The following is a 26016-nucleotide window of genomic DNA, read 5'->3' as shown; positions in this document are numbered from 1 at the left end:
GCCTTCCAGATTACACAACGCTGTACAAATGAAGCAAAAAGACAAACAAATGATCAGCCAGTTGGAGAAGAAGCTAAAGGCAGAGCAGGAGGCACGAGCCTTTGTAGAAAAGCAATTAATGGAAGAAAAGAAAAGGAAGAAGTTGGAAGAAGCAACTGCCGCACGTGCTGTGGCGTTCGCTGCTGCTACAAGGTACTTTGTTCCCTCTGAAGCAGCTCCAGGAAATTCCCGAAACAGAGCTGGTGCTGCTGAAATGTCTTTGCAGGAGGATGCTTTATTTGTGTGAAGGCGGTGGGAGTGGGACATCTCCTTCCATGCAGCTGCATCTCAGTACTGATACAAGTGACATTTACAGGATGGAAAGATGAATGTGCTCTAAGTAATCTGCTGTACCTCGATTGTGCTGACAGAGGCGCTGTGCCCGGTGTGGGTCAGTCTGCTGTCAAAAAAGGAATGTCCCTTTGCCTGTGGGGACTGTGGTTAGGGATTCATGCAGCAACATTGGCCAAAATTGTTGTTATCTCACGTCTGGAGCGTTCTCTGCTGCGGGCAGTGATCACTGGGTCACCACAGGGCTGTCTCAGCACTACACGTGTAGAGATGGGAGTTCTCCGAGATGAAAGCCTGGCACCAATGCGGATGACTTCAATCCACAGCGCTCCTAATGGCTAAAAAGAATTCTTTCTGCTTTTGTGTTCTCCATATTTCATAACTATTCCACGTTTCCTAATACTTGAGACATAACATTGCCGTAAGGGAAATTGTCTTGCTGAAAAGAACAAAGTTATCTTCCTTCTTTTATCCTTCAATATCTGTATTAATTTTCACGTGTTAAACAGGCCAGGAATGACAACCTCATTCTTATTTCATCTTCTTTTTCTTTATGCAGAGGAGAATGTACCGAAACTTTACGAAATCGTATCCGAGAGCTGGAGACAGAGTGCAAGAAGCTAACAATCGACATCAAGCTGAAAGAAGATCAGATACGAGAACTAGAAATGAAAGTTCAGGTAAGGAGAAAGCGCCGGGGCCTTAGATCAGCATCCCAACGAGCGCGTTCAGCCCTCTGAAGCTGGCGGATCTACATACAAGGCAATCAGCACCTTCAGGAATTACGCTCAGATGTCTGTCTTGCATCAGGCTTTGTAAGGACGTGGGGATGAGGAGGGTTAATAGGCTCAGCTCCGCACCATTGCGGTAGACTTGTAGCAGACACGGTGTCTGGCATGTTAGTTTAAGCGCTGTGATGTGCGAGTCCGAGTTGACCTTATTCCTTTAAAATCTCTGCTCCTAAAGATGTGCTTGGACTGTCAACTGACAGTTTGCATTAATGTGTTTTTAATGTCTTGAGGTTTTTTTAATAGACTCTTCAAAATCCACCTGGTGCCATTGTGAACTTGTTTTCGAATAACATATGCAGTCTTGTTGTTCCTGGCCTTACCGAGCCCTCGACAACGAGTGTCGTTTTTCCGTTAAGAACACGAGCATGTGTTAAACCCAACTACAATCAAGCTTTAAAAATTTTATTATCACCTTCAAACCATTAGAGAAGCTTTTTGTGCAGGCGTTAATATTTCCCCTGGTGTATTATTGTTACTACATTTAAAATTATAGGGTTTTTTAATAGTATTTTTATTTATTAGCTGAAATGTTCATGCATACTTCCCAGCCACAAGGCGACTGTCTCTTAGGTGCAGGGTACTTGCTCCCCCTTTTCTATTTTTCCAGATTTCTGGCTTTGCAGCATATTTAGGTCCAATGTGGGAAATATTCCAAGATAAAGGAGGGCGGGGGGTCTCGATACGGATGGGAGAGGGCGAGGAGCAGAGTAAATGGTACTTGCTCATTGCGTTGTAATTATGTATTGTACAATATGGCTTTAATCACTTGTATGATGGTCTTGTATAATTACTGGAGGTAGTATTACAGTGTCCTTAATTAACCATCATTTTAATTTTCCAGTATTAATTCCAGGCTCGGCGGTGTGCTGTGGGGAAGGGAAAGACTTCGCACTGTATCTCACATGTAAAGTCGATGAGAATAAAACATTTGTCCTAATCACTCCTGCAGGAGCTGCGGAAGTACAAGGAGAACGAGAAGGATACGGAGGTGTTGATGTCAGCACTGTCAGCCATGCAGGATAAAACCCAGCACTTAGAGAACAGCCTGAGCGCAGAGACCAGGATCAAGCTGGATCTGTTCTCCGCCTTGGGAGACGCAAAACGGCAGCTTGAGATTGCCCAAGGTAACGCGGGGGGGTTAATTCGACATGTAGCGCTGACTGAAATTGCAAAAATATGATGGAAAGGATGTCCTGGCGTTATATTGAGGGGTGGGCTATGGTGCCCATTCAGCATTTCAGCTTCTAGCGTGTTTTTGGCTATTCCAGCTTTGTGAGTGAACCTCAGAGTCCAGCTCCTCAGCTGACCCGATCCCCCAAGCTATTGAACTGAAGGCAATAAATGTCAAGATGGGCATTTAAATTTATTTATCATGTTTTTCTACATTTCTATAAACCATTACCTTAAAGGTGGAGAACTTCTTTTAAACAACTAGAAGATAAAATAACATTTGCCATCTATTAAGCCCCTGTCCTTGAATCCTAATAATATTTTGATGCTCCTGAAGTAAATACAACCTAAATGTGGGGGAAAATAATAACCGAGCCTGTTGTAAACTTGATACTGATAAGTGTGGCTACTGGTGCTGCAGCCACCAGAGGGAGCATGAAACCAGTATAAACCCTGCCCAGTCTGTCCTTCCTTCAGCTGTGCCAGAGAGTCGTGGTCAATGGGAGGAGTCCAGTTGAGGCCTGTATCTAGTGCAGTGCCCCAGGGGTCAGTGCTGGGGCCGAAATTATTCAATATATTCATCAATGATTTGGACGAGGGAATAGAGTGACTGTCAGCAAGTTTGCTGATGACACCAAGCTGGGAGGAGTGGGTGACACTGGAAGCTGCGCTGCCATCAGAGACCTGGACAGGCTGGAGAGTTGGGCAGGGAAACATTGAATGAAATAGAACAAGGGCAAGTGTAGAGTCTTGAATCTGGGCAGGAACAACCCCAGGTTCCAGTGTAAGGTGGGGAATGACCTATTAGAGAACAGCGTAGGGGAAAGGGACCTGGGGGTCCTGGGGACAGCAGGGTGACCATGAGCCAGCACTGGGCCCTTGTGGCCAGGAAGCCAATGGTACCTGGGGTGGGTTAGAAGGGGGTGGTCAGTAGGTCAGAGAGGTTCTCCTGCCCCTCTGCTCTGCCCTGGGGAGACCACACCTGGAATATTGTGTCCAGTTGTGGCCCCTCAGTTCCAGCAGGACAGGGAACTGCTGGAGAGAGTCCAGCGCAGCCACCAAGATGCTGGAGGGAGTGGAGCATCTCCCGTGTGAGGAAAGGCTGAGGGAGCTGGGGCTCTGGAGCTGGACAAGAGGAGACTGAGGGGGGACTCATTCCTGGGGATCAATCTGGAAAGGGGGAGTGTCAGGAGGATGGAGCCAGGCTCTTCTGGGTGACAACCAGTGACAGGACAAGGGGCAATGGGTGCAAACTGGAACACAGGAGGTTCCACTTAAATTTGAGAAGCAACTTGTTGGGGGTGAGGGTGGCAGAGCCTGGCCCAGGCTGCCCAGGGGGGTTGTGGAGTCTCCTTCTGTGCAGACATTCCAACCCGCCTGGACACCTTCCTGTGTAACCTCATCTGGGTGTTCCTGCTCCATGGGGGGATTGCACTGGATGAGCTTTCCAGGGCCCTTCAACCCCTCACATTCTGGGATTCTGTGAGTTGTGTTCTTACCGATGCTGTCTCGGGCTGTTTTGCTTGTAAACTGGTTCTGAGCACTCTCCTTTGCTGTTTCCAGGGCAAATCATTCAGAAAGATCAGGAAATCAAGGACCTAAAACAGAAGATTGCAGAAGTCATGGCAGTCATGCCCAGCATCACGTACACTGCGGCCACCAGCACTCTGAGTCCTGTTTCCCCACATTACTCTTCCAAATTTGTGGAGACCAGCCCTTCCGGACTCGATCCCAACGCCTCCGTTTATCAGCCCTTGAAGAAATGAATGCCAAGGTTCTTTTCTCTTTTTGCCCAGTAATGTCGTCCTGCCGAAGGCGCCGCACCAGAGTGTCTCTTGCAGTCGAGATGAAGTCGTATCGTGTGAGACCGTCCTCATTGTCATTTAAAACAGGATCAAAAAAGAACATCTGGATTGACTAGAACTGCCCATCCGTTTTTCTTGTAAATTTTTAGAGAAAACCTCACAGAACTTTGCGATTTATTTTCCTTGGCCAACGCATTCAAAACAATTCTTGGTTTTCAAGTAGCCAATTTTGCCTTTTTATGTACTCTTGCATGGTTTCCTCTTGAAAAACACAGGGCTTTGCTTGATTTTGAACCCTTTCTTTCCTTTGTTTTCTTATTTTAATAATCAAGTTGAATTTACAGATTCCTTGAGAAACGGTGAGGAAAAAAACCACCTTGAGTTTTTACAGCGAAAGGGTTAAATAATCCAACAAAGCTTTGATTCATAGATGTATTCAATACAAATATGTGATGTCGCAGGAAATAATTTGATCACCCCTCAAAGGACCAAACAAAATTTCAGGGGCGTCGTTTAAGGGACAAAATAAGCGAATAGCTGATGATGTGACGGTGGTTGTTGTGTGAAATATTTATATTCCCATTGGTGTTTTAGTCCTTGAGAATTGCTGACAGTCTCGTTCACAGTGCCTTGGGAAAAGACAATTTCAAGAGGAAACTTGATAGTTTAAACTATTTTTTCCCCCTTCACTGTCATCTAGCTTCTATATCAAGCTCATTACAGAGTCTACTGCAAATTGTACATGGTAATTTGGATGTTCATTATAAACCAGGGTTACATCTTCTGTTTATTTCGATAGAAACTCCGCAGTGTTCTGTAACTTGCCTTGATTATACTGCATCGTGGAAGGCACAATATTCCCGCAGGAAGCGTTATTGTGAAGGCGGAACTGTGCAATGTACTGTATACAAGAGACTGTAAAGCTGGCTAATAAAAGCTGCAGTTCTGGGTTGTTTTTCTTTTATTATTATTATTATTTCTTCGAGTGTGATACCCTCAACATCACCTCGTGTTTCACAAGCGGAGCTGAAGATCTTTCAGCCGTCGCCCCAAGGAGTTTGAAAGGAAACCCCGAAATTGCACAAAGGTTTATGTTCAAATGTATATTATACATGGGTAGAAAGTGTTTGCGCTTGCAACTCCTGGAGCGTTTCGGATTTTTGGAGGGCGGGAAGCAAAATAATATTGGAAACCAGCAGAATTATAAACCCACCATTATGGTTTGGGACTCTGGAAGGACAAAGTTCTTCTGAAAAGATTTTAAGATTCATGTTAATTGGCATGTGTGCCTCATTAAAAAAAACAAGTAGGACACATAAATCAATAGAAGTATTAAAGTTTCGTCATTTGAATCACAGATATTCTTTTGGGATGAAACTTCTCACTTTCGCCAGGTGTGCACGTTGCTGTCATTTGCGTTTTTGCATCATCTTGTGTAATTGTCACCATGAAAGTGTCACTCAGAAATGTCAGAGGTTTTCCATCTTTGTGTAGAACACAAGATACTGTCACTGCCTTTTTGTGTTGAGGTTCCCCTGTTTTCACAGAGTCACAGAATGTCAGGGGTTGAAGGGCCCTGGAAAGCTCATCCAGTGCAATCCCCCCATGGAGCAGGAACACCCAGATGAGGTTACACAGGAAGGTGTCCAGGCGGGTTGGAATGTCTGCACAGAAGGAGACTCCACAACCTCCCTGGGCAGCCTGGGCCAGGCTCTGCCACCCTCACCATGAAGAAGTTTCTTCTCCAATTTAAGTGGAACCTCCTGTGTTCCAGTTTGCACCCATTGCCCCTTGTCCTGTCACTGGTTGTCACTGAGCAGAGCCTGGCTCCATCCTCCTGACACTCCCCCTTTATATATTTATAACCATTAATAAGAGACCCCTCAGTCTCCTCCAGCTCCAGAGCCCCAGCTCCCTCAGCCTTTCCTCACACGGGAGATGCTTAAAATTGTCCAGGTACTGAGAAATTCCAACCCCGGTTATGGTGGGATAATTGTGGGATAATTGTGAGATTATTGTGGGGTTATTGTGGGGTTATTGTGAGATTATTGTGGGGTTATTGTGTGATTCTGCTGCAGGTGCTGCCAGAAGCTCCCGCTTCCCGAGGACACGTTTGAATTCTTTTCATCTCCTCAAACCACCGTCAGGCTGACACACACACAGATCGTTTCCCAATCCAAATACATTATAGATAAGTTTGCAATTTTAACGGAGCATGTTGCATTTTCCAGTTCCCTCCTCATTCCTTTAGGAAGGGGACGGTACTTACAGGCCCCGGCTGCTGCGCACCCTGAGTGGAAGGAGGTGATTGAAGCACTCAAACCTCTGCACCTTTAAATATTTAAATGTCTGAAATGGAAAAGATCTTAATAACTCATCATAAATTGTACTTGCAAGATGAATATATGGGGAGCTTAAGAGCCTAAGACTGCAAAAGGGTCACTGAGGATATTTTGTTTTCTTTCTTCAGTCTGTTTTGAAATATTACTGCGGAATAAGTGCTCTAGAGACATCTGCCAAAGGAAACCGGAGTATCCAGAGCTGTTTTCCAGCCAGCATAAGTCTAGGAAGTCACTGTCCTGTATCCAAACCAGCGTGGTCAGCAGGACAAGGGCAGTGACCCTTCCCCTGTGCTCTGCATTGGGGAGGCCACACCTGGAGTATTGTGTTCAGTTCTGGGCCCCTCAGCTCAGGAAAGAGATTGAAGTGCTGGAGCGGGTCCAGAGAAGAGCAACAAGACTGGGGAAGGGACTGGAACACAAGCCCTATGGGGAGAGGCTGAGGGAGCTGGGCTGGTTCAGTCTGGAGAAGAGGAGGCTCAGAGCTGAGCTCAGCACTCTCTAGAACTACCTGAAGGGCAGTTCTAGCCAGGTGGGGATTGGGCTCTTCTCCCAGGCATCAGCAATAGGACAAGGGGCCATGGGCTTCAACTCTGCCCGGGGAAATTGAGGCTGGAGATGAGAAAGCAATTCTGTGCAGAGAGAGTGGTCAGGATTGGAATGGCTGCCCAGGGAGGTGCTGGACTCACCGGCCCTGGAGGGTTTTAAACTGAGATTGGACATGGCACTTAGTGCCATGATCTAGTAAACGGACTGGAGTTGGACCAAGGGTTGGACTGGATGATCTCTGAGGGCTTTTCCAGCCCAGTCCATTCTGTGGTTCTGTGACAAGGTAATGGAAAGACAGGGCTTCAGTGCGATGGTTTTGAGCACCTCGGGGTTTATCCTCCCTAAAATTTTAAGCAGAGCGGAAAGCAGTATGTAGTTTTATTTTTAATATTTAACAAAAAGCTCCTTTATTCATAGACTCTTCTATAACAGCGCTAAGATGAACCAGCTCCCCTCTCTTAGTGTATTTTGCGGTGATGTGGAGGCGAGGGCTTGAATGCCAGAGGTGCCGGCGTCAGCGCAGGGGAGCGGGCGAACCCGCTGCCTTCAGGGGCCCATTCCCTCTGAAGCCTTTAAGCAGAGCAAACCTGCGGTTTGTCTTTCCTTTTCCTTCCCCAATTGTTAAGTCAGATTTGGTTTTGCATGCTGGAGCCACTGGCTCCGAGACAGCTCCTTAGACCAAAACCAATTTGCCTTTCGGCGTTTCCAGCGCTGCCAGTGGGAGCTGCTGCCCCGAACATGCTCTTATTGGGGATATTTGTGTGCAACACATGGGTTTATTTATTTGTTTGCACTTGACAATAAAAACCAGACTCATTCCAATAGCATTTGATAGAAAACACTCTACAAAACCAGTTTAACCCTTTTCCTTTACCAGCGTCACCTGCTTTTGAGAATGAGTGTTCCAGGATTAGCATCTCAGACGGGAAAGAGCGGAACCCAAAGTGAGGACTCCACATATCACCCCCAAACAGGTTTGTGTAAACAGGACCGAGCAGCAACTTCAGCATCTGCAGCAGCAAGTTGTTGGGTTTCTTGTTTTATTTATATATTTTTTTAATTTCAAAGTTTTAGGCATAAACTTAATGCTTATTAAATACTCCTATAGGAGTTACTGTGCAGTGGGGGGTGATTCTTTACTACTGGCCCCTTCCTTTTCTTCTATTGCAGTTTGGAACTCAGGCTCAGAAATGAGATGATACATAATAGATGATAAAAATGGAACCTGAGATGCCGGAGTATCTTAATGGAATCGGCTTCTGCGATGCGCTAAAATAATACAGCAGCATTTGACAAAGTGCTTCTAATAAAGGAGAACAGGCGGAAAAAAGGGCGAGAATCCATTTCAATCAAGTTCAGATGTAAGTGGCTCGTTTACCTCTAATCTCTCGGAGCGGTAATTACGCTGCTCTACAGCCTGTTGTCAGGTTCGGAAAATACTGGGTTTTACTGCTTGCCATGAAAATCTTTAGACTATGTGTCTTATGTAATTAACAAGAAATTATTTCCCATCAAAATGTAGCTGGTGTGAACGATAATGGTGGGATTGCAATAAAATCCCAGTGGCGGTTAGTGGAAGCGTAGCCCGTTCTCTTTACGTTTCTGGAGCATTTCCAGGAGCAGTGAAGTTTTGCTGGTGACATGCGGCTTTTTCTTGCTCTGTGTAGTGAACAATTTCCTTTCCGAACACACGCAGCTGATGTGCCGGTCACAGACTGAGGGGGGACTCGTTCATGGGGATCAATATGGAAAGGGGGAGTGTCAGGAGGATGGAGCCAGGCTCTTCTGGGTGACAACCAGTGACAGGACAAGGGGCAATGGGTGCAAACTGGAACACAGGAGGTTCCACTTGAATATGAGAAGAAACTTGTTGGGGTGAGGGTGGCAGAGCCTGGCCCAGGCTGCCCAGGGGGGTTGTGGAGTCTCCTTCTCTGCAGACATTCCAACCCGCCTGGACACCTTCCTGTGTAACCTCATCTGGGTGTTCCTGCTCCATGGGGGGATTGCACTGGATGAGCTTTCCAGGGCCCTTCAACCCCTGACATTCTGGGATTCTGTGAACTGCTACGCAGAATAATTTTGAGCAATTTTTATCATGAGGTTTATGCTTCATTTGCTTTTAGTCCCATGTATCAAAAAGCAAAGGGAAGCGATTATATAGTGTAGATCCATCACCCATGGGATGCATTTCTGCCTGCAAAGCCCTGGGGGCTCTTTGGAGGGCACCAATACTGTAAAGACAACTAATCATATACCATCCTTAACGAGGTAACTTTAAAATCTTGTTTTAAGGTGGAAAAAAAGAAATAGGAGATAGTCTTTTATTGGCTTGAAGCTTGAGGAGGAAAAAAATAAAGTAGACAAAGTATCATAGAACCATAGGATGTCCTGAGCTGGAAGGACCCACAGGATCATGGAGCCCAACTGCTGTCCCCGCACAGGACACCCCGCAGCTCCCCCCGGGGGTCTGAGGACGTTGTCCAGTCTCTTCTTGAGCACTGTCAGGTTGGGGCCAATTTGGTTCTGAAACTAAAGGTTTATAATGAAGGTATTTGAGATCTGGGGGCCTGAACAGAACAGGTCTGTGAGTTGTTTTGAAAGTGAGATCTTGCTAAAAAGTTCTTTGTATCCTCTAAACAGCCACGAGAGGGCCCAGGCTGCCCGGGCTGCTCGGAGCGCGGATCCCAACCTCACCGGCACCAAAATACTGGGGAAAACCCATTTCGTTTTAAACAGACAGCTGGATGTTGTTTCATAGTCTTTCCATTACGTGAAAGCATAAGAAATTCATCCTGGGGAGCCCAGAGATCTCAGAAATACACTCATTAGTGTGATAATAAAAGTATAATCGATATGCAAACGTTCTCTCCGCGTGCGACTGCGTGGAAATTAATGAAAGGGCAGGAAGGCGGTTTTGCTTTATTTTCTGTATCCAGGAGCTTTGTGTTGCAGAGAGCGAGGCAATGGAGATCCTGGGCTGGAGCTGGTGCAGATACAGGGAACTTTCCGCGACGTATTTCACATCAGTGGTGATGGTACAGCATCAAAAACTATATACAAAATACTATATATATATATACAAATGCCCGCAGCACTGCAGTTACCCCAGGTTAGTGTTTGTGCAACTACTTGCTGTTAAAACCTGTTTAAAACTAACCAAGTTGTGCTTGTTAAAACAAAAAGGCCTGGCCGACAACAAATTAACCTTATTCTTGTCATTCCTGCTTTGCTTTGGAGGCATCTGAGCTGCTCCAATTTGCTACAAGGACGTGGGTTTGTACATCGGGCTTTAGAGGGTCACGGCCAATTTTGAACGATGCCAAGAAATGGGGATCGTTTTAACTTTAATACTGATGCCGAGTGTATGTCCTGGAGGAAACTGTTTAACTTCTCTCTGGTTGCTCACCCATCTGTTCAATGGGATTTTTGTTTCTTGGCTTCTTAGGGAAATATTTTAAAGCTCGCTCCATATTTATTGCTGCTTTAGGTGTTTAGGGCATTATTAAAATGTGTTTCTGAGGGGACTTTGGCTCAGACACAGGAATGCGGAGCCTGCATGTCGTAGTTCACAGGTAGGAATTTCTCTGGCTTCCTCCTTGTCCCGTCTTGCCCGCAGCTGCAAAACTTTAATAACAATAAAATGCAAACCTTATATATGTGCATATTTTTAACAAGAGTCTGATATCTTCTGGACCTTCTCTTTTTAATTTGTTCCTGATTTACCACAGCTAAAGCAAACAGGAGCAGTCAGGCAGAAAGGGACCTGGGGGGACTAATGGACAGGAAGCTCAACATGAGCCAACAGTGTGCCCAGGTGGCCAAGAAGGCCAATGGTGTCCTGTCCTGTATCCAAACTGGCGTGGTCAGCAGGACAAGGGCAGTGACCCTTCCCCTGTGCTCTGCATTGGGGAGGCCACACCTGGAGTATTGTGTTCAGTTCTGGGCCCCTCAGCTCAGGAAAGAGATTGAAGTGCTGGAGCGGGTCCAGAGAAGAGCAACAAGACTGGGGAAGGGACTTGAACACAAGCCCTATGGGGAGAGGCTGAGGGAGCTGGGCTTGTTCAGTCTGGAGAAGAGGAGGCTTAGAGCTGAGCTCAGCACTCTCTAGAACTACCTGAAGGGCAGTTCTAGCCAGGTGGGGATTGGGCTCTTCTCCCAGGCATCAGCAATAGGACAAGGGGCCATGGGCTTCAACTCTGCCCGGGGAAATTGAGGCTGGAGATGAGAAAGCAATTCTGTGCAGAGAGAGTGGTCAGGATTGGAATGGCTGCCCAGGGAGGTGCTGGACTCACCGGCCCTGGAGGGTTTTAAACTGAGATTGGACATGGCACTTAGTGCCGTGATCTAGTAAACAGACTGGAGTTGGACCAAGGGTTGGACTGGATGATCTCTGAGGTCTTTTCCAACCCAGTTGATTCTGTGATTCTGTTGAGTTCTTCCCAGCGTGTGTATCTGGTCCGGTCATTTCTCTAGCGAGCTCGTGAAACAGCAACATTATTTGTTCGGTGAGAGCGCTTAGAAGAGCTGTCGGACAGGGGTTCAAAACGATCCCCGGTGGCTGAGCAACAACGCGCTCGGAGGTCCCTCTTGCTTTTGTTTGATCGTTCAGATTCCCGGGGCTCTCGGCACAACTGCAACGTCCCCGAGCCCGAGCGATGGCTGAGCCGAGAGATCGTCCTCGACAGGCAGAGTCAATCCTGCCGGCTGGGGGTCCCTGTGCAGCTCGGCCCCGAGGATGCGCAGCCCCCTGCTCACCCCTCGGCTAGTTAGATCATTAATCCAAAGGAGGTAATTTGCTCGGCTGGACCTCTGCTCCAGCTCCCTTGCTTTGTGCAGCCAAGAAGCAGCTGATGGAGTTTCAGCCTGTGTCTGTCTTGATTGGATTTTGGATGGCGTGGCTGCCAGTAATACTATTTCTCAAAGCCCAAGCTTTGAAAATTACTCAGCCTTATGTTTGGCAGTTCAGTTAATAAGTTGCATAATTGTAGATCCAGGAGCAGATCCAGTACCTGTGGAAAGTGCGGTGGAATCTAAATACCTTCCTCCTTTCTCTGCCTTGCAATGGCATTCATTGCTTTCTCCTCTAAATAGCAACAGAATTAATTTCGGAGAGACCTGTTGCTTGAAGTGGAGTCAGTGGATTAATAAAAGCGTTAATTATTAAAGCCTGCAAATGCTCCCTAATGATTGTTTGCTGCAAAGTTAATGTTTGATTGGAGAAGGTCGTCTGCAAGCCCGAGCAGCAGGCGAAAGCACAATTACCTTCTCCTCACGATATGCGCTGGTGCTCCCCACCACATTCTGCCTCATCATCCTAAACAACGAGCTCGGGGGGAGAGCTGTTTTGCCATAGGACAGCTGCAACCCAAAAGGTCACCTGTTTTAATTAAGTGGGAGCAATTACAGCTGTTACTGTGCTTCCTCCAATAAGGCCACCTCGTTCTGTATCTCCACCTGAAAACGACCCGCTGGCCGCGGGCGGTTTGGAGCGTTTTGCAGGGCTGCAGAGTTTCCTGAGAGCTCAATTCACACGTGGCAGATGCAGCGTGCGCTCGTTTCCTCTGCATGTTTTTTACACGGCAATCTGGGCTCAAAAGATGTGCAACCACGGGTGGCCACAGCGACCTGTGCTGCGGCTGGGGCCGAGGGGATCGGCCCCAAATCCCTGGGTGCGGTTGCCCATATACGACCCTCAGGTGTCATTAAGCTGAATGGCACCAGCAGGGATCTCCCCCAAAAGAGATGGGCATCCCATTGCTTCAGCAGCAGAATGATCTCTATTAATTTGAGGTCTATGGCTTAGGCTGAGCCTTTCTGATCCCATCTTGTCGGGGCAAGTTAACTGGAGGCGTAGCCAGAGTTCTACACTGAATCCTGCGCTTTGATTAGTTTCCTCTACTGAAAATTAATTGGAAAGGGCATCAAGAATCTGGCTGGACGTTTTGATTTTCCTGAACGATGGTCGGTAGCACTAAGGGTGGAAGAGACCTCAGCGTTTCCACACCCCGCCACTTGCTTTCTTGGTGGTTTTGGGCAAAGTATTTGACCTGTCTGTGCTTTGAACTCTGGTTCCTGTTTAAAGTGAGGATGGTAACGTACAACCTTGAGAAAAGCCCTCGAGAGCTTGTGGGAAGGGCGTTGTCACAGCACCGCCGTTATTAGGAAAACAAATGTTTAACTTAACGATTTAAAACAAAGCAAACCCCTCTTTGAGTAAAACTTTGCATGTGGCTGCTGGGTTTCTGGCATTACAGAATCCCAGAATGTCAGGGTTGGAAGGGCCCTGGAAAGCTCATCCAGTGCAATCCCCCCGTGGAGCAGGAACACCCAGATGAGGTTACACAGGAAGGTGTCCAGGCGGGTTGGAATGTCTGCACAGAAGGAGACTCCACAACCCCCCTGGGCAGCCTGGGCCAGGCTCTGCCACCCTCACCCCCAACAAGTTGCTTCTCAAATTTAAGTGGAACCTCCTGTGTTCCAGTTTGCACCCATTGCCCCTTGTCCTGTCACTGGTTGTCACCAGAAGAGCCTGGCTCCATCCTCCTGACACTCCCCTTTCCATATTGATCCCCAGGAATGAGTCCCCCCTCAGTCTCCTCTTGTCCAGCTCCAGAGCCCCAGCTCCCTCAGCCTTTCCTCACACGGGAGATGCTCCACTCCCTTCAGCATCTTGGTGGCTGCGCTGGACTCTCTCCAGCAGTTCCCTGTCCTGCTGGAACTGAGGGGCCACAACTGGACACAATATTCCAGGTGTGGTCTCCCCAGGGCAGAGCAGAGGGGCAGGAGAACCTCTCTGACCTACTGATCACCCCCTTCTAACCCACCCCAGGTCCCATTGGCTTCCTGGCCACAAGGGCCCAGTGCTGGCTCATGGTCACCCTGCTGTCCCCAGGACCCCCAGGTCCCTTTCCCCTATGCTGCTCTCTAATAGGTCAGTCCCCAACTTAGACTGGAACCTTGGGTTCCAAGTTGTTGAATGTTGAAATTCCCTGTGGATGCTCCTTAGCTCATTACTCCACCAGAGGGGTGAAATTAGTGCGTTTTGCAGAAGGAAGTCTATTATAATAATAGGGGGAACATCAAGAGGTGAGTCTCTGCCAGAGGTGAACAGACAAAGGCAAAAAGGAGGGAAGCACCGGATGCAGCTACACCCCAGGTGAACTCGGGACACGACGTAAGAACATTCTTTATAGTAAACAAGGCAGCGGGTTTGTAAAAGCCGAGTTGGGAAGGGTGGTTGCTGACAGGAAGAAATAAAAGCTGCTGCTTTGTCTTTCAGGGCTGACAGGGGCTTTGGGCGCCTCTGCCGCGCCGGCGCTGTCCCCGGAGGATGAGGATGAGGACGCTGGGATGTCTCCTGGGACACGGAGCACCTGTCAGCCTGATAGAGGATCGGGAGAGAACTGAAATGATTCTGGCCCTTTGGTAAAGGAGAGCTCTTATACTTCACGGGCTGTCCACGCAATTGTTGCAGCTTCAGGGATCTCTTCATTAACCTCTCAGATGTTCATAGGCAGGCGCAGAGGAACGGCTTCTGTCTCCTGGGATTCTGCCCCTTTGCTTTGCATCAAATTAAGCCGATAAAAGGGGATTGAGCAGAATCCAAGCTGCACATGCTCCCACCACGCTGAAATACAGAGAGAAATCTCCTGACGGATCCTAACAGGAGCCACAGCAGCAAGAAAACAAACACACACTGTCTGGGACTCGGGGGGTTTTGTGTGTTCACCCAACTGAGATTTATCAGCCCTCTCTTCGCTGTAATTCCTGGGGACATGGGAATGTTCCGGTCCCACCAGGCGGTGAATGGCGCTGGGGCGACACGAGCGTGGGGTGAAGCAGCCCGGCCGTGCTCTCCAGAGCCCACAATTAAGCCTCTCAAGCCTGTTTAAATGATACGGAGGCACAGCTCCAGCCAGAGGTCTCTCCTTTCGCTACCCTAATTTACGCTTGTTGATCACTTAATGTCCCCGTTCAAGCGTTTCACTCGGCAGAAGGTCAACAACGGAGAGCAGCGTTCTTGGCTCGCACATCGCCACGCCGCGCTCTTCAGGAAGCGTCCGGCGCCCCTGGATCTGTAGTGTCTGGTGAAGGGTGCCACTATTTTAGCCGTCAGTATTTGTAAGATGTCTTTGGCAGAGCCTCTTGTTTGTGGAGGGACATGGACAGCGGGTGACAGGGACACAAACTGCAGGTGTGAGCGCCTCCGTGAAGCCCATTTCAGAGCCCGTGAACACAGCTGGCTTCTCCCCAGGCTGATGTGGCACAGGCCGTGCTGCACATGAAGGACCTGGTGGAGATTTTCAGGGCTTTTTTATTTATATTAAGAGTCTATTCAGCAGGAAAAAGGGCCAGAAATACATCTCAGCAGAGAAAAGCCTCTAAATCCCGTATCCAATCGAAGCTGTAGAGAGAATGAAGGTTGGCAGAACATAATTCTCTGAATTGGAGTTCAGCCAGCACCCCGGGGCTCCCCCTCCTCCTGCTGTGAAAGTGCCACTGGGTGTTTGACAGCTATATTGGGTCCAACCGCTTGCTTTCATGTGTCCCCTGAAAGGCTGGAGTTGCTGGAGCTGGAACCCCCCTCGGCTTCGTGCTGGAGCTCAGACGATGTTGTAGCACCTACCAAAGCTTTCCCAGCCAGATCCTGCAGCACATGAATTTTCTCTGGCAATCCCTGTCCAGGTTCTGCCCACTGAGCTCCACGAGCTTCACGTGTGGATGTGGCAGGATCAGCTTTGCTGTTATTGCTGCTACGGTAGGTGACGGCATCTTTGATCCACTTCTCCCCAACACCCTCACGCACTCAGCTGAACTTCCCCAGAGCCTGTGGCATGGAAGGAACACAAGACAGGATCACAGAATCACAGTCAGGGGTTGAAGGGCCCTGGAAAGCTCACCCAGTGCAATCCCCCCATGGAGCAGGAACACCCAGATGAGGTTACACAGGAAGGTGTCCAGGCGGGTTGGAATGTCTGCACAGAAGGAGACTCCACAACCCCCCTGGGCAGCCTGGGCCAGGCTCTGCCACCCTCACCCCAACAAGTTTCTTCTCAAATTTAAGCGGAACCTCCTGTGTTCCAGTTTGCACCCATTGCCCCTTGTCCTGTCACTGGTTGTCACCCAGAAGAGCCTGGCTCCATCCTCCTGACACTCCCCCTTTCCATCTTGATCCCCAGGAATGAGTCCCCCCTCAGTCTCCTCTTGTCCAGCTCCAGAGCCCCAGCTCCCTCAGCCTTTCCTCACCCGGGAGATGCTCCACTCCCTCCAGCATCTCGGTGGCTGTGCTGGACTCTCTCCAGCAGTTCCCTGTCCTGCTGGAACTGAGGGGCCACAACTGGACACAAGATTCCAGGTTTGGTCTCCCCAGGGCAGAGCAGAGGGGCAGGAGAACCTCTCTGACCTACTGACCACCCCCTTCTAACCCACCCCAGGTACCATTGGCTTCCTGGCCACAAGGGCCCAGTGCTGGCTCGTGGTCACCCTGCTGTCCCCAGGACCCCCAGGTCCCTTTCCCCTTCACTGCTCTCCAACAGCTCGTTCCCCAACTGATTCTGGAACCTGGGGTTGTTCCTGCCCAGATGCAAGACTCAAGTTCTCTGCGCCGAAGGATTTTGTTTGTGCCGTTCCCAAATCCCTTCACTTTTGGCCATGTTTAGACACGCCGGCACAGCGCGGCAGGTCAGGGCCGCTTGTGTTTGCCAGCGCACGATGAGGAGAGCCCTGGATTTGTTGCTGTGAGTAACAAGCCTTGCCTTGTTCCATCCTGGTGTGATCAACAGCACTGGGGCTTCTGTGGCCGCGCTGTCATCGCGTGGGAGGGATGTCACCGCGGGCTCTGCCCAGCTGCTCCAGCAAATGTGCTGAGCAACGGAGCGATGGGCTGTCTGTGTCACTGCTCTGTCCCAGCGGCCAGAACGCGTCTCAAAAAGTTCTTTATTCTGATTCTTTGGCATAAATATTTCATGTGACCCAGGGAAGTCCTGGCGGGGGCCGCGCCGTGCGCTCTGAACGTGGGCCACGTGAATGGAAGCGGTGTATTAATTATTATGAAACAGCTCTAAGAAACAAATGCGGGTTGCCATGGAAGCACCAGCAGCGACAATGTCACCTCGTTTTTAAGATGCTTTCAATGTTCCAAACGCAATTTCGCTTCTCTTCCGAAACAGACAACGGCAAAATATCCTGGTGCGGCAGAGATGGGGCTGCGCAAGGCTCGGCTTAATTACAGCTGAGAGATCAACTTGGTCCCTAGCTTGGGGAGGGGGCGCGGGGGCTGCAGGAGGAGGTGACCCAGGGGGCGAAGGGAAGCGCAGGTCGGAGATTCGGGGTCCCCGGGGCAGCAGGTGCTGTGCCCCCGCTCCTCGGGAGCTTTGTCGTGCACCAGGAGAAGAGTTCAACATTAAAGAGGGTTAGAACAGGGACACGGGGAGCGCTCCCTGAGGATTTGAGTGGAATATATTGTGATCTTGTATGAGAAAGGAAATGAGGCGAGCGGTAATGTTGGGAATTGATAATGCTGATTTAATGAATGCAAAAATTCAAATTATCGGAGAGCCACGGAAAAACACAATAGTAAATGGCTGGAAGGTGGGTTCTCCTTGCCCCTTTCAGCCACCCATGCAAAGCCGGAAGGTGACCTTTGAACCTGCTTTATTTTAATGAACCTTTTGCTGCCTGACTTGCCCCAGGAACTTGTCATTTTAGTGCACATGAAGACTGGTAAACCTAAAGGAATCATCAGTTGTAGCCAAGTCCTGACTTGTCCGCCCTCAGTCCCATCTGGAGCTGACAGCACACACATGTCCCTGTGTTTTTCACCCAAACCCGGAGAGTGGTTGTTCCAGCATTCATGATTGGCCTTCAAATCTCTCTTGGACTAAAAAGGAGCACCACAACCCGTTGTGTGTTTGAAAAAAATCACACAGACTCAAATAAAGTTAATAAACTGGATTGTAACCAACTAACCAATAACATAGCTTTAGTTTTGTGTCGTTTGCTTCTAAGACGAGGTTTTATTCTAGGTGAACGCCAAACCAGAAAACCTCGCAATGCTTTTCAGTGACCTTGGGTGACCACGTGTAGAAGGAAGAGTGCGATATTCCAGCTGTTAAATGAAGCGGTCGTGGATCTGGGTCCTTTGCTGAAAGGCAGCGATGTCTCCCCGCAGTCGGAGCCAGCGGGCAGGAGATGAAGAGTAAGTACTCTCCTTAGATTCATTTTAATTCCCTCTGCATCTTATGATAACTGCTAAATCATCAGCATCAAGAATAGCGTTTGCGGTTATTAAAAGCATCCGTCAGTCCACTTAGCCGGTACTAACCCCGATCTGTTTGGCTCGTGCTCCTGCTGTGTTGACTCTGCACGGATAACAGGGGTGCTGATGGAAAGAGGAGGCGGCGCTGGGTGCGCCCGAAAGCAGAGATACTTGGAAATTCTCTCTGTAAAGCAGAGAAAAATAGACTAGAAAACAGATTTCAGAACGGTTTGGCCCTGCCAAGTCTCAGCCTGCACCCAAAAACCAGCGTCTGTCAGATGGATTCGAGGAGCCGCTGGCGCACGGGTGCACAATGTGGTAAATGGGTCTGTGTGCTCCTGGTTGTCTGGTCGCTGCCTGGCACGTCCCACCAGCTGCTCTGAGACTTAAAAGCTCCCTGTGTCCCTTCATAAGTGATTTTAATGCTTTGGCAGCTGGGCTTGGAGACTCCGGGGTGAAAACCCTTCTCCCAGAGCGATGGAGATGGCGAGCTCCTAATCCTGGAGAGCAAATGTCAGCATGGAGCTCAGGAAAGGGGGAAAAAACAACCGAAAGCACCAAAAGGCAACACAGATGGTCAAAAATGGATGGGGAGCACAGCTCCTGGCAGGGAGCCTGTGGGCATTAATATGAAACCAATTGCTCTACAGATGCACGGTTCTTCTGAGAAACCAACTTGTAGCAGCTAATGACAAGATGGGAGCCATTGAACCGAGCAGCAGGGAAATACAGATTTTCCAGTACGTTTCTGATGGATTTTTTTTTTTAAATAATGAGGTTTGTGGGTTTGGTTTGTAGTTCGTTTTGTTTTTCTTTTTAAAAAAACCTCGTTTCATTTGAATTTAAGTAAGTTTGCTGTATTTGCCGTCCCTTCCATCCCCAGCCTCAACGCACAGCGGCTGCTGACAAGTCCGGCCCGATGTCTGGATGCTGTACAAGGTTGCAGTGCCAGCAGCGAGCAGTTTTAACAGTCTGAGTGCTCAAAGCCTTTTCTGTCCGCTGCTCAGCCTGGGTGGCTGTGATGGAGCCGCTCACCCAGCCGGCTGGGCGCACGGACCCGTGCGGGATGCGGCTCCAGCGCCGCGGGGTTCTCGCTCACTCCCCAGCCAGCCCCGCAGCCCACGGCGAGGAGAGCGCCACGGCCCGATGGAAAACACCACGAACCTTGAGCTCCTGCCATTGCTAATTAACCACGTAATCTCTCTCATAGCAGTGCTCTTCAGCAGTTCGTTTGTCTTGCTGTCTTCACTTGGCAGCTGGAGAAGCTCAAACATGGAGGGCCAATGTGTTGGCCAGTTGTCATCTCTTGAGCCCATCTGCAGAAGCCAAAATCAAGCCCAAATGCCAGACCAGCGCGCTAGCCACAAGGTAACGTGGCTTCCATACAGCTCTCCCTACAAAAACTGATAGAATTAGTCTTATTTCTCCCTTTGATTCCTCTTGACGTACTAGAGTGCGACTCAACTGATACCCAAATGATTCCTTGACCTGCCTCAAAACTTTGTGCCTCTTGCCCTAGGAAAGAACACATCATTTGGTGCCACTAACAGAGTCACAGCAACTGCAGCACAGGGTAGGGGGGTTTCATGCCCCTTTGCCAAATCTGGATGACTGGGGGTGTAGGGATTATGAGGAAAGGCTGGGGGAGCTGGGGTCTGGAGCTGGAGAAAAGGAGACTGAGGGGGGACTCATTCATGGGGATCAATATGGAAAGGGGGAGTGTCAGGAGGATGGAGCCAGGCTCTTCTGGTGACAACCAGGGACAGGACAAGGGGCAATGGGTGCAAACTGGAACACAGGAGGTTCTGCTTAAATTTGAGAAGAAACTTGTTGGGGTGAGGGTGGCAGAGCCTGGCCCAGGCTGCCCAGGGGGGTTGTGGAGTCTCCTTCTGTGCAGACATTCCAACCCGCCTGGACACCTTCCTGTGTAACCTCATCTGGGTGTTCCTGCTCCATGGGGGGATTGCACTGGGTGAGCTTTGAGTTCCCTTCCAACCCCTGACATTCTGGGATTCTATGATTAGTCCCTGTTAGTGCTGAGCTCATCCTTGGATAGGGAGATCTGCCCTCACCACAATGCCTTAAAATTCTGCTTGCTAATACCAGATGCAGACCCAACCTGGGTTTCTCACTGGGGAGAAGCGAAGCATCCCTTCTCACGCCCTGCGCAGCAGCTGACGACGTTCCTTTTACCCTCCACCCACCTCCTGGAAACTGCACGCAAAGCGCTGTTCCCGAAACACAACGTGATGCAATAGGAGCTCAGCGCTTGTCAGCACAGCCTCTTCAGCCAGCGGAGACAACCAACAATGACAAAAGGTGCCCTTAAGGGTATTTTTTTCCCAGAGGAAGGCACTTAAGGGCTCTGCGAAGCGTGCTGACGTTATTATTAAAAGGATGTGCGCGGGGGAGCGCTTGTCAGCCCTAAGTGAAATTGCTAAAAAGATGTTTTATGCAACAGGCTGTATTTAAATCTAAGGGACAATTTAAGCTGCTTTGTGGATAATAGCATCTCTTTGATTGAGAAGCCGTGTTTTAAATACGGAATTAGTGAAAATGGACGTGTTGGTGACCCTGTTTTCGGGGAAGGCACTGTTATGCGTGTTGCAGTGAGCAATGGGACTCGAGGCACAGTGGAGTGACTTTAACCCTTCCGTGGCTTCCAGCTGGCTGGGGACAAGCCCCTTGGCTCTTTCCTGGCACGTCAGAGCTCGGGGTGACGGGGCTGCTGATTGCGCTCAGCTGGGAGCACCACATTGGCGAGGAGGAGTGCGAACACCCCGCTGCCGGCTTCCAAAGGGCTGGCAGCAGAGCATCTGGAACCCTCTCCCGGTTAATTTGCTGCGCGAGATCAGCCTCGTGTTTCAGACAACTATCACATTCATTACCGTTCCCTTTCCGAGCTGTCGCCCAACGTTACTGTTCCGCGCCGCGCTCCACCCAGATCTGGCTCCTTTTCAGCGCTCCCTTGATGCAGTTTGGCATCTCTCTGGGCGAGAAGCGCTGCGCTGCCACCTTCCCCTCTCAATATCCCATTCTAGCAGCCTTGGCGCTCGATACCGTCAACTTGGTAATTAGCATCGCATTGTAATTGGATTGTCAAAAGCAGCTTGCATCTATGTCCACACAGTTGCTGCTGCCTCCTTTGGTCCTTCATCATCTTTTTAATGTCTTTTCTTCATCACTTTGTTGTTTATTAGTCAGGATCGCATCTCAGGGTTAGACTGGGAGTGTTTTGGGCCAGGCTCTGTGTCCATGCTCCCGCAGCGTTGCAGAAAACCTGCGTCAAGGGCTGTTCTTTGGTCCCTACCCCATCGCCAGCTGGCGTCCTCTCTCCTCTTCCAGCCGCATGCTGAAACCCAAAGCAACCGAGGGTGATGTGTCCAGAGGAGCTTCAAGTGGCAGCAGATGTGCAGGGGAGTTGTCCTGCGCAGCCAGGTAGAACCAGCTGCTGAAAGCACAGCTGGCGAGTGCTGTAAGCAGCTCAAGTGGGGCTGAATAAGCTCTTTGCTGCCTCTCGGGAGCTGCCCCGATCTCCTCTGCCCAGTCCCGCTCATCCTGGGCTGCGTTGGGTGCCCCGGTCCTGCCGTCAGCACTGACCATCAGCACGTGGTGGGTGCCGACCCCTTTACACCCCTGCACCTCGGCCAGGACAACTGTCCGGCCGCACAGAAATGCCTACGAGTCTCTGATGTAGCGGGGGGTAAAAAACCGTCATGGCCTGGCACGGCCGCTCGCTGCAGCCAAACACGGAACGGCTTCGCTGCCGCTGCAGCTCGTCCTCTTGGCCGGGAATTTTGGGTTTCCCTTTTGGCAGCAGCATCAGAGAAGGTGCAGAGGAGAAGCTGCGCGGCGGAGGCGCAGGGCTGGAGCGGGAAGGAGCGCCGCGCTGCAGATTTTCCAGGTCCTCGCTCATCGCGCTCTCCTCTCGCTGCCGCTTCCTACAAGATTAATGCAGACAGCACATAGAAAATGCCTTGGCAGAAATAAACAGGTTTTCCGTCCACCTGGGAATCCCAGCAATCTCTGCTGATGCTCCTGCTTGTAGCCAAGCCACGAGCTTTCAAAACACCGTTGGGACCCGTTTTACAGTAGCGGTTCCAAATAAAGAAGTTCTTACACGGCAGTTTGCAGGGCTGGGAGGGGAAGCCAAGCCATGTGTTGTCTCATTTGCAGGTGCTCTGACCTCTTTTTCCTCAGACTGTTTTGCAGCAAGGCTTCCATTCCCCTCTCCTCTCATCTCCCCATTCCGCGATGCTCCAAAGTCCCCCCGCATCAGGACCCACAAGGGTGAGACTCAGGCACGAGGCTGCAAAGTTGGCTCCGGCACGGAGTTTTCCAGCAAAGCTGGGCTCTTCCGAAAGGATTAGGCTGCCTTCCTAGCTGATTCACGTGCTGATTGAGGGTGGATCTGTGGAAAAGCAGCTGGGAAGGTAGAAAGGCCCAAGGGCTGGAGCAGGGGATGCGATCCAGGAGGTATTTTGTGTGCTGGTGGCTGGCAGGCCAGGACAAGTCCCTTCAGTGCTCCTGTCGACACAAGTGGGTGCTGGATGCCCCGAGGAGCCGGTGAGGAGCGGGATACAGTCACTGCTGGTGTGGCAAGGGAGGCTGGAGGAGCATCGCTCCACGAAACTGCCGGTGCACTGGGTGTCCTCCCATTGAAACACCCGGACTTGTGTGTTTCAAAGCCCCGCTCCTGTTCTTGCATTCGCTTGTCCCTGCACTTCCATTCACCCAGCGAGGATTTGCTGAGGAGCAGGAGCCTCTGCTTTGCTGTTGACTGCAGGAAAATGAGCTGCTAAACATCTGGAGGACAGGAGTGTGCTGAGAATAATCAATATTTTATGATGCTCTCCCAGGCAGGCAGGCTGGGGGTTTTACAGCCTGATCTGCAGCTCCTGACAAGTGGAGATGCCACGTTCAGAAGCAACAAAACACTCCAGGACTTCAGCAAAAAGGAGTCAAGCGCTCCCATCACCTGCTGGGATTGCGGAATGAATGGGAGAGACGTTTATTTCTCCCTGCAGTGGGGAGACCTGCTTTGATTTCACGCAGCAGGAGCTCCCTGGATGGGAAGCCTGAGCGGCTCCTGCCACCCAGCCCCTGCATCCCGGGTCAGAGGGAGCCGGGACACCCCTCCCATGTCACTTCTCTGCAGCCGGAGCCTCCGGTCGGGCACACAGCGAGCAACTTCACGCTGTGTCCCAATTTACGTGTGCTTAATTGCAACCTCTTGTTGCCATGGGACTGCCAGCTCCCCGCCTCACCTTGGCTGTCACCTTTTGTTTGTCTGATTTCCTCTTCTTCCTTCTCTTCCTCAGACACGGTGGCAAAGCTGGGACCGCGGAGGAGGTTGCACGGTTTGTGGGGACAGAGGTTTGCTGGGGTCAGGGCCCGCGCCGCTGTGCCGGAGCCGCTCATGAGAAACGTGATAATCCCTGCCCTGGGGAGATCATTATCCCGACATCTTCTGCCTTTGCTCAAGGACGGTTATCTTTCTTCTTTGGAGTTATTAACATACAATTATCAATACCCAGAATCTGGTTTGTTATACCTCATAGCAGGGTTCAAAGCAGAGATTTTCAAAGAAATTGAATTGATTCGATATAAATGAGAGCAGAGAGACATTCAGCATCAGCGCTACCCGAGGCATAAAGGCAACGCAGGAACGGGCGGCCTTCGGCGGAGCAGTTCGGGCACAGGGGGTTGTAGCTCTGCCATATGGTCTGGAGACCAGAACGGAGCTGGGTTCCAAACAAACTGATTTATCCGGTGCACCTGGCACCGGGCGACCTGAAACCCAGCGGGTAGCCAGTTTAGCAAATGAAAGGTCAGAGGGGAAGGCTGAGATTGCCTCTCTGAATTCCTTAATGGTAGAAGCCACAAGACTTATTTCTCCCTCTCAGCAAAGCATCCAGGCTCAGCTTAAGGTTTCCCAGTCCTAGAGAATCCAACGCAATTGTTCCAGTGGCCAATTATCCTCATTCTTAAAAAACAAAGGTAAAAATGACAACAACAACAACAAAACCGCAGTCTGTTCTGAGTCCAATTGATCCGGCTTCATCCTCCAGGACTGGGTGTGATCTCTTTGTCTCCAGGTTGAAGAGCCTCTCTTGGTGACGCTGCCGCCTGTACCGCGACACAGCGCGGGTGGGTTTGGTGTCAGCGAGCCCGTGGTGCCACCTCCCATCACCGGCTTTGCTGGAAGGTGAGAGAACCCAGCTCCTTATCACCCTGGGTGCTGTGCCTCTCACACGGGGATCTCAAAACGTCCAAGAATCGGGGAATTATTCTGCTTTGCAATAGCAGGGAAAAATAGAGAAGCCAGCAAAGGCCAAGACTGCTTTCCAGAAAGGATTCGGTGTCGTTTCGGAGCTGTGGGTGCTGCCCTTCACCCCGCGGTCGGCAGCAACCCGAGTGCCCGGCCTTGGGATGGCCGAGCTCGTCAGCCACGTCACCACATTCCAGGGTTACTATTAAAAGCCCAGAAACCCAGAGTCAGCAACTCGCCTGAGCCCAAAGAGTTTTAAAAAACCAAGTCAGATTTCTCTGCTTGCTCTCTGGGTTTCTGAACTTCTCTTCTTCATATTTCCAACCACAAAAGTCTAGAAACCTCATGTTTTAACAGAAGGGAGCATTTGTAACCTGATAGCATAACCCTAGGGGATGTGTGTGAAACAAGGCGTGCAAGAACCGGCTACTCCAAAAGCTCCAAAGCATATCCAGAGCAAAACCAGGAATCAAATGTGACCCTGTTCCCTGGATGTACTCATTGTGAAATGGCATCTTTCTATCTGCCACAGCCCTGCCGGCCCCTTCTTCGTGGAAAGGATGAAGGATGTTTTGTTGGGAAAGAAATCCCTGATGAAACCAAAAGGTTCCACTTAAATTTGAGAAGAAACTTGTTGGGGGTGAGGGTGGCAGAGCCTGGCCCAGGCTGCCCAGGGGGTTGTGGAGTCTCCTTCTGTGCAGACATTCCAACCCGCCTGGACACCTTCCTGTGTAACCTCATCTGGGTGTTCCTGCTCCATGGGGGGATTGCACTGGATGAGCTTTCCAGGGCCTTTCAACCCCTGACATTCTGGGATTCTGTGATATAAACCAACACCAGCAACAGCAAACGCTGCCACTGGTGAGGCAGCACTGGGGGTACTGGAGCTGACTGCAAAAAAAGCTTGGAAAGAGAGAAACAGCATCTTTATTGCAGTGATGGAACAGGAGGGAGGACACGGGCAGCACCGCCGGGCAGACACTAAAGACAACACGGAGTTTTCTTAAGGAAAAACTGAAAAATGGTTATAATTAAGAGCACATTAAATTGAGCTGAGTGGTAATATTACAACACAGCCATGGCTTTTCACACAGTTCAAATTTACTCCCTTGGCATTTGTGTTATAAATTCCCTTATCCACATCTGTTCTAACCTGACAGGGAACTGTTGCTCAGGGCTGTCACACCAGCAAAAGACGCGAGATGAGGCGGCGGAGGATGCGCCAGGAGCTTCCTTTAGGGGATGGGGAGAGGATGAAACCCTTTTCAGAGGAAATACATGAGAATGGAGGGTGGATTTGCAGACTCTTTCCTAAGAAATCCTCCTCGGAGCGATGGGGCTGTTTCCTAGGGGAAGATTTGCCTCTGGCAGGGACCCAGCGCAATGTCGGAGGGTTGTGTGTGGGGGGGACACATATCCAAACCATTCCTGAGACACGAATTCACCGCCGTTCCTCAACTCATGATACTCAGCCCTTTCCCAACACACAAACACATCCACGTGG

General features: G+C 50.0%; 1 protein-coding gene across 1 annotated transcript in view; it reads left to right on the top strand.

Annotated features, from left to right (window-relative positions):
- The window catches only part of MACO1 (macoilin 1), a 29499-nt gene extending 24439 nt beyond the window's left edge, over window positions 1-5060 (top strand). Inside the window, exons 8-11 of the mRNA XM_082071629.1 lie at window positions 10-192; window positions 890-1010; window positions 2071-2245; window positions 3855-5060. Of these exons, the coding sequence (XP_081927755.1) occupies window positions 10-192; window positions 890-1010; window positions 2071-2245; window positions 3855-4057 (682 nt within the window). The 3' untranslated portion in view covers window positions 4058-5060. The remainder of the gene's footprint in view (window positions 1-9; window positions 193-889; window positions 1011-2070; window positions 2246-3854) is intronic.
- The last annotated feature ends 20956 nt before the right edge of the window (window positions 5061-26016 follow it).

Source organism: Streptopelia decaocto (assembly GCF_964273445.1).
Source record: "Streptopelia decaocto genome assembly, chromosome: 23".
Lineage (NCBI taxonomy): Eukaryota > Metazoa > Chordata > Aves > Columbiformes > Columbidae > Streptopelia > Streptopelia decaocto.
This window is presented reverse-complemented; position numbering and strand designations above follow the sequence as displayed.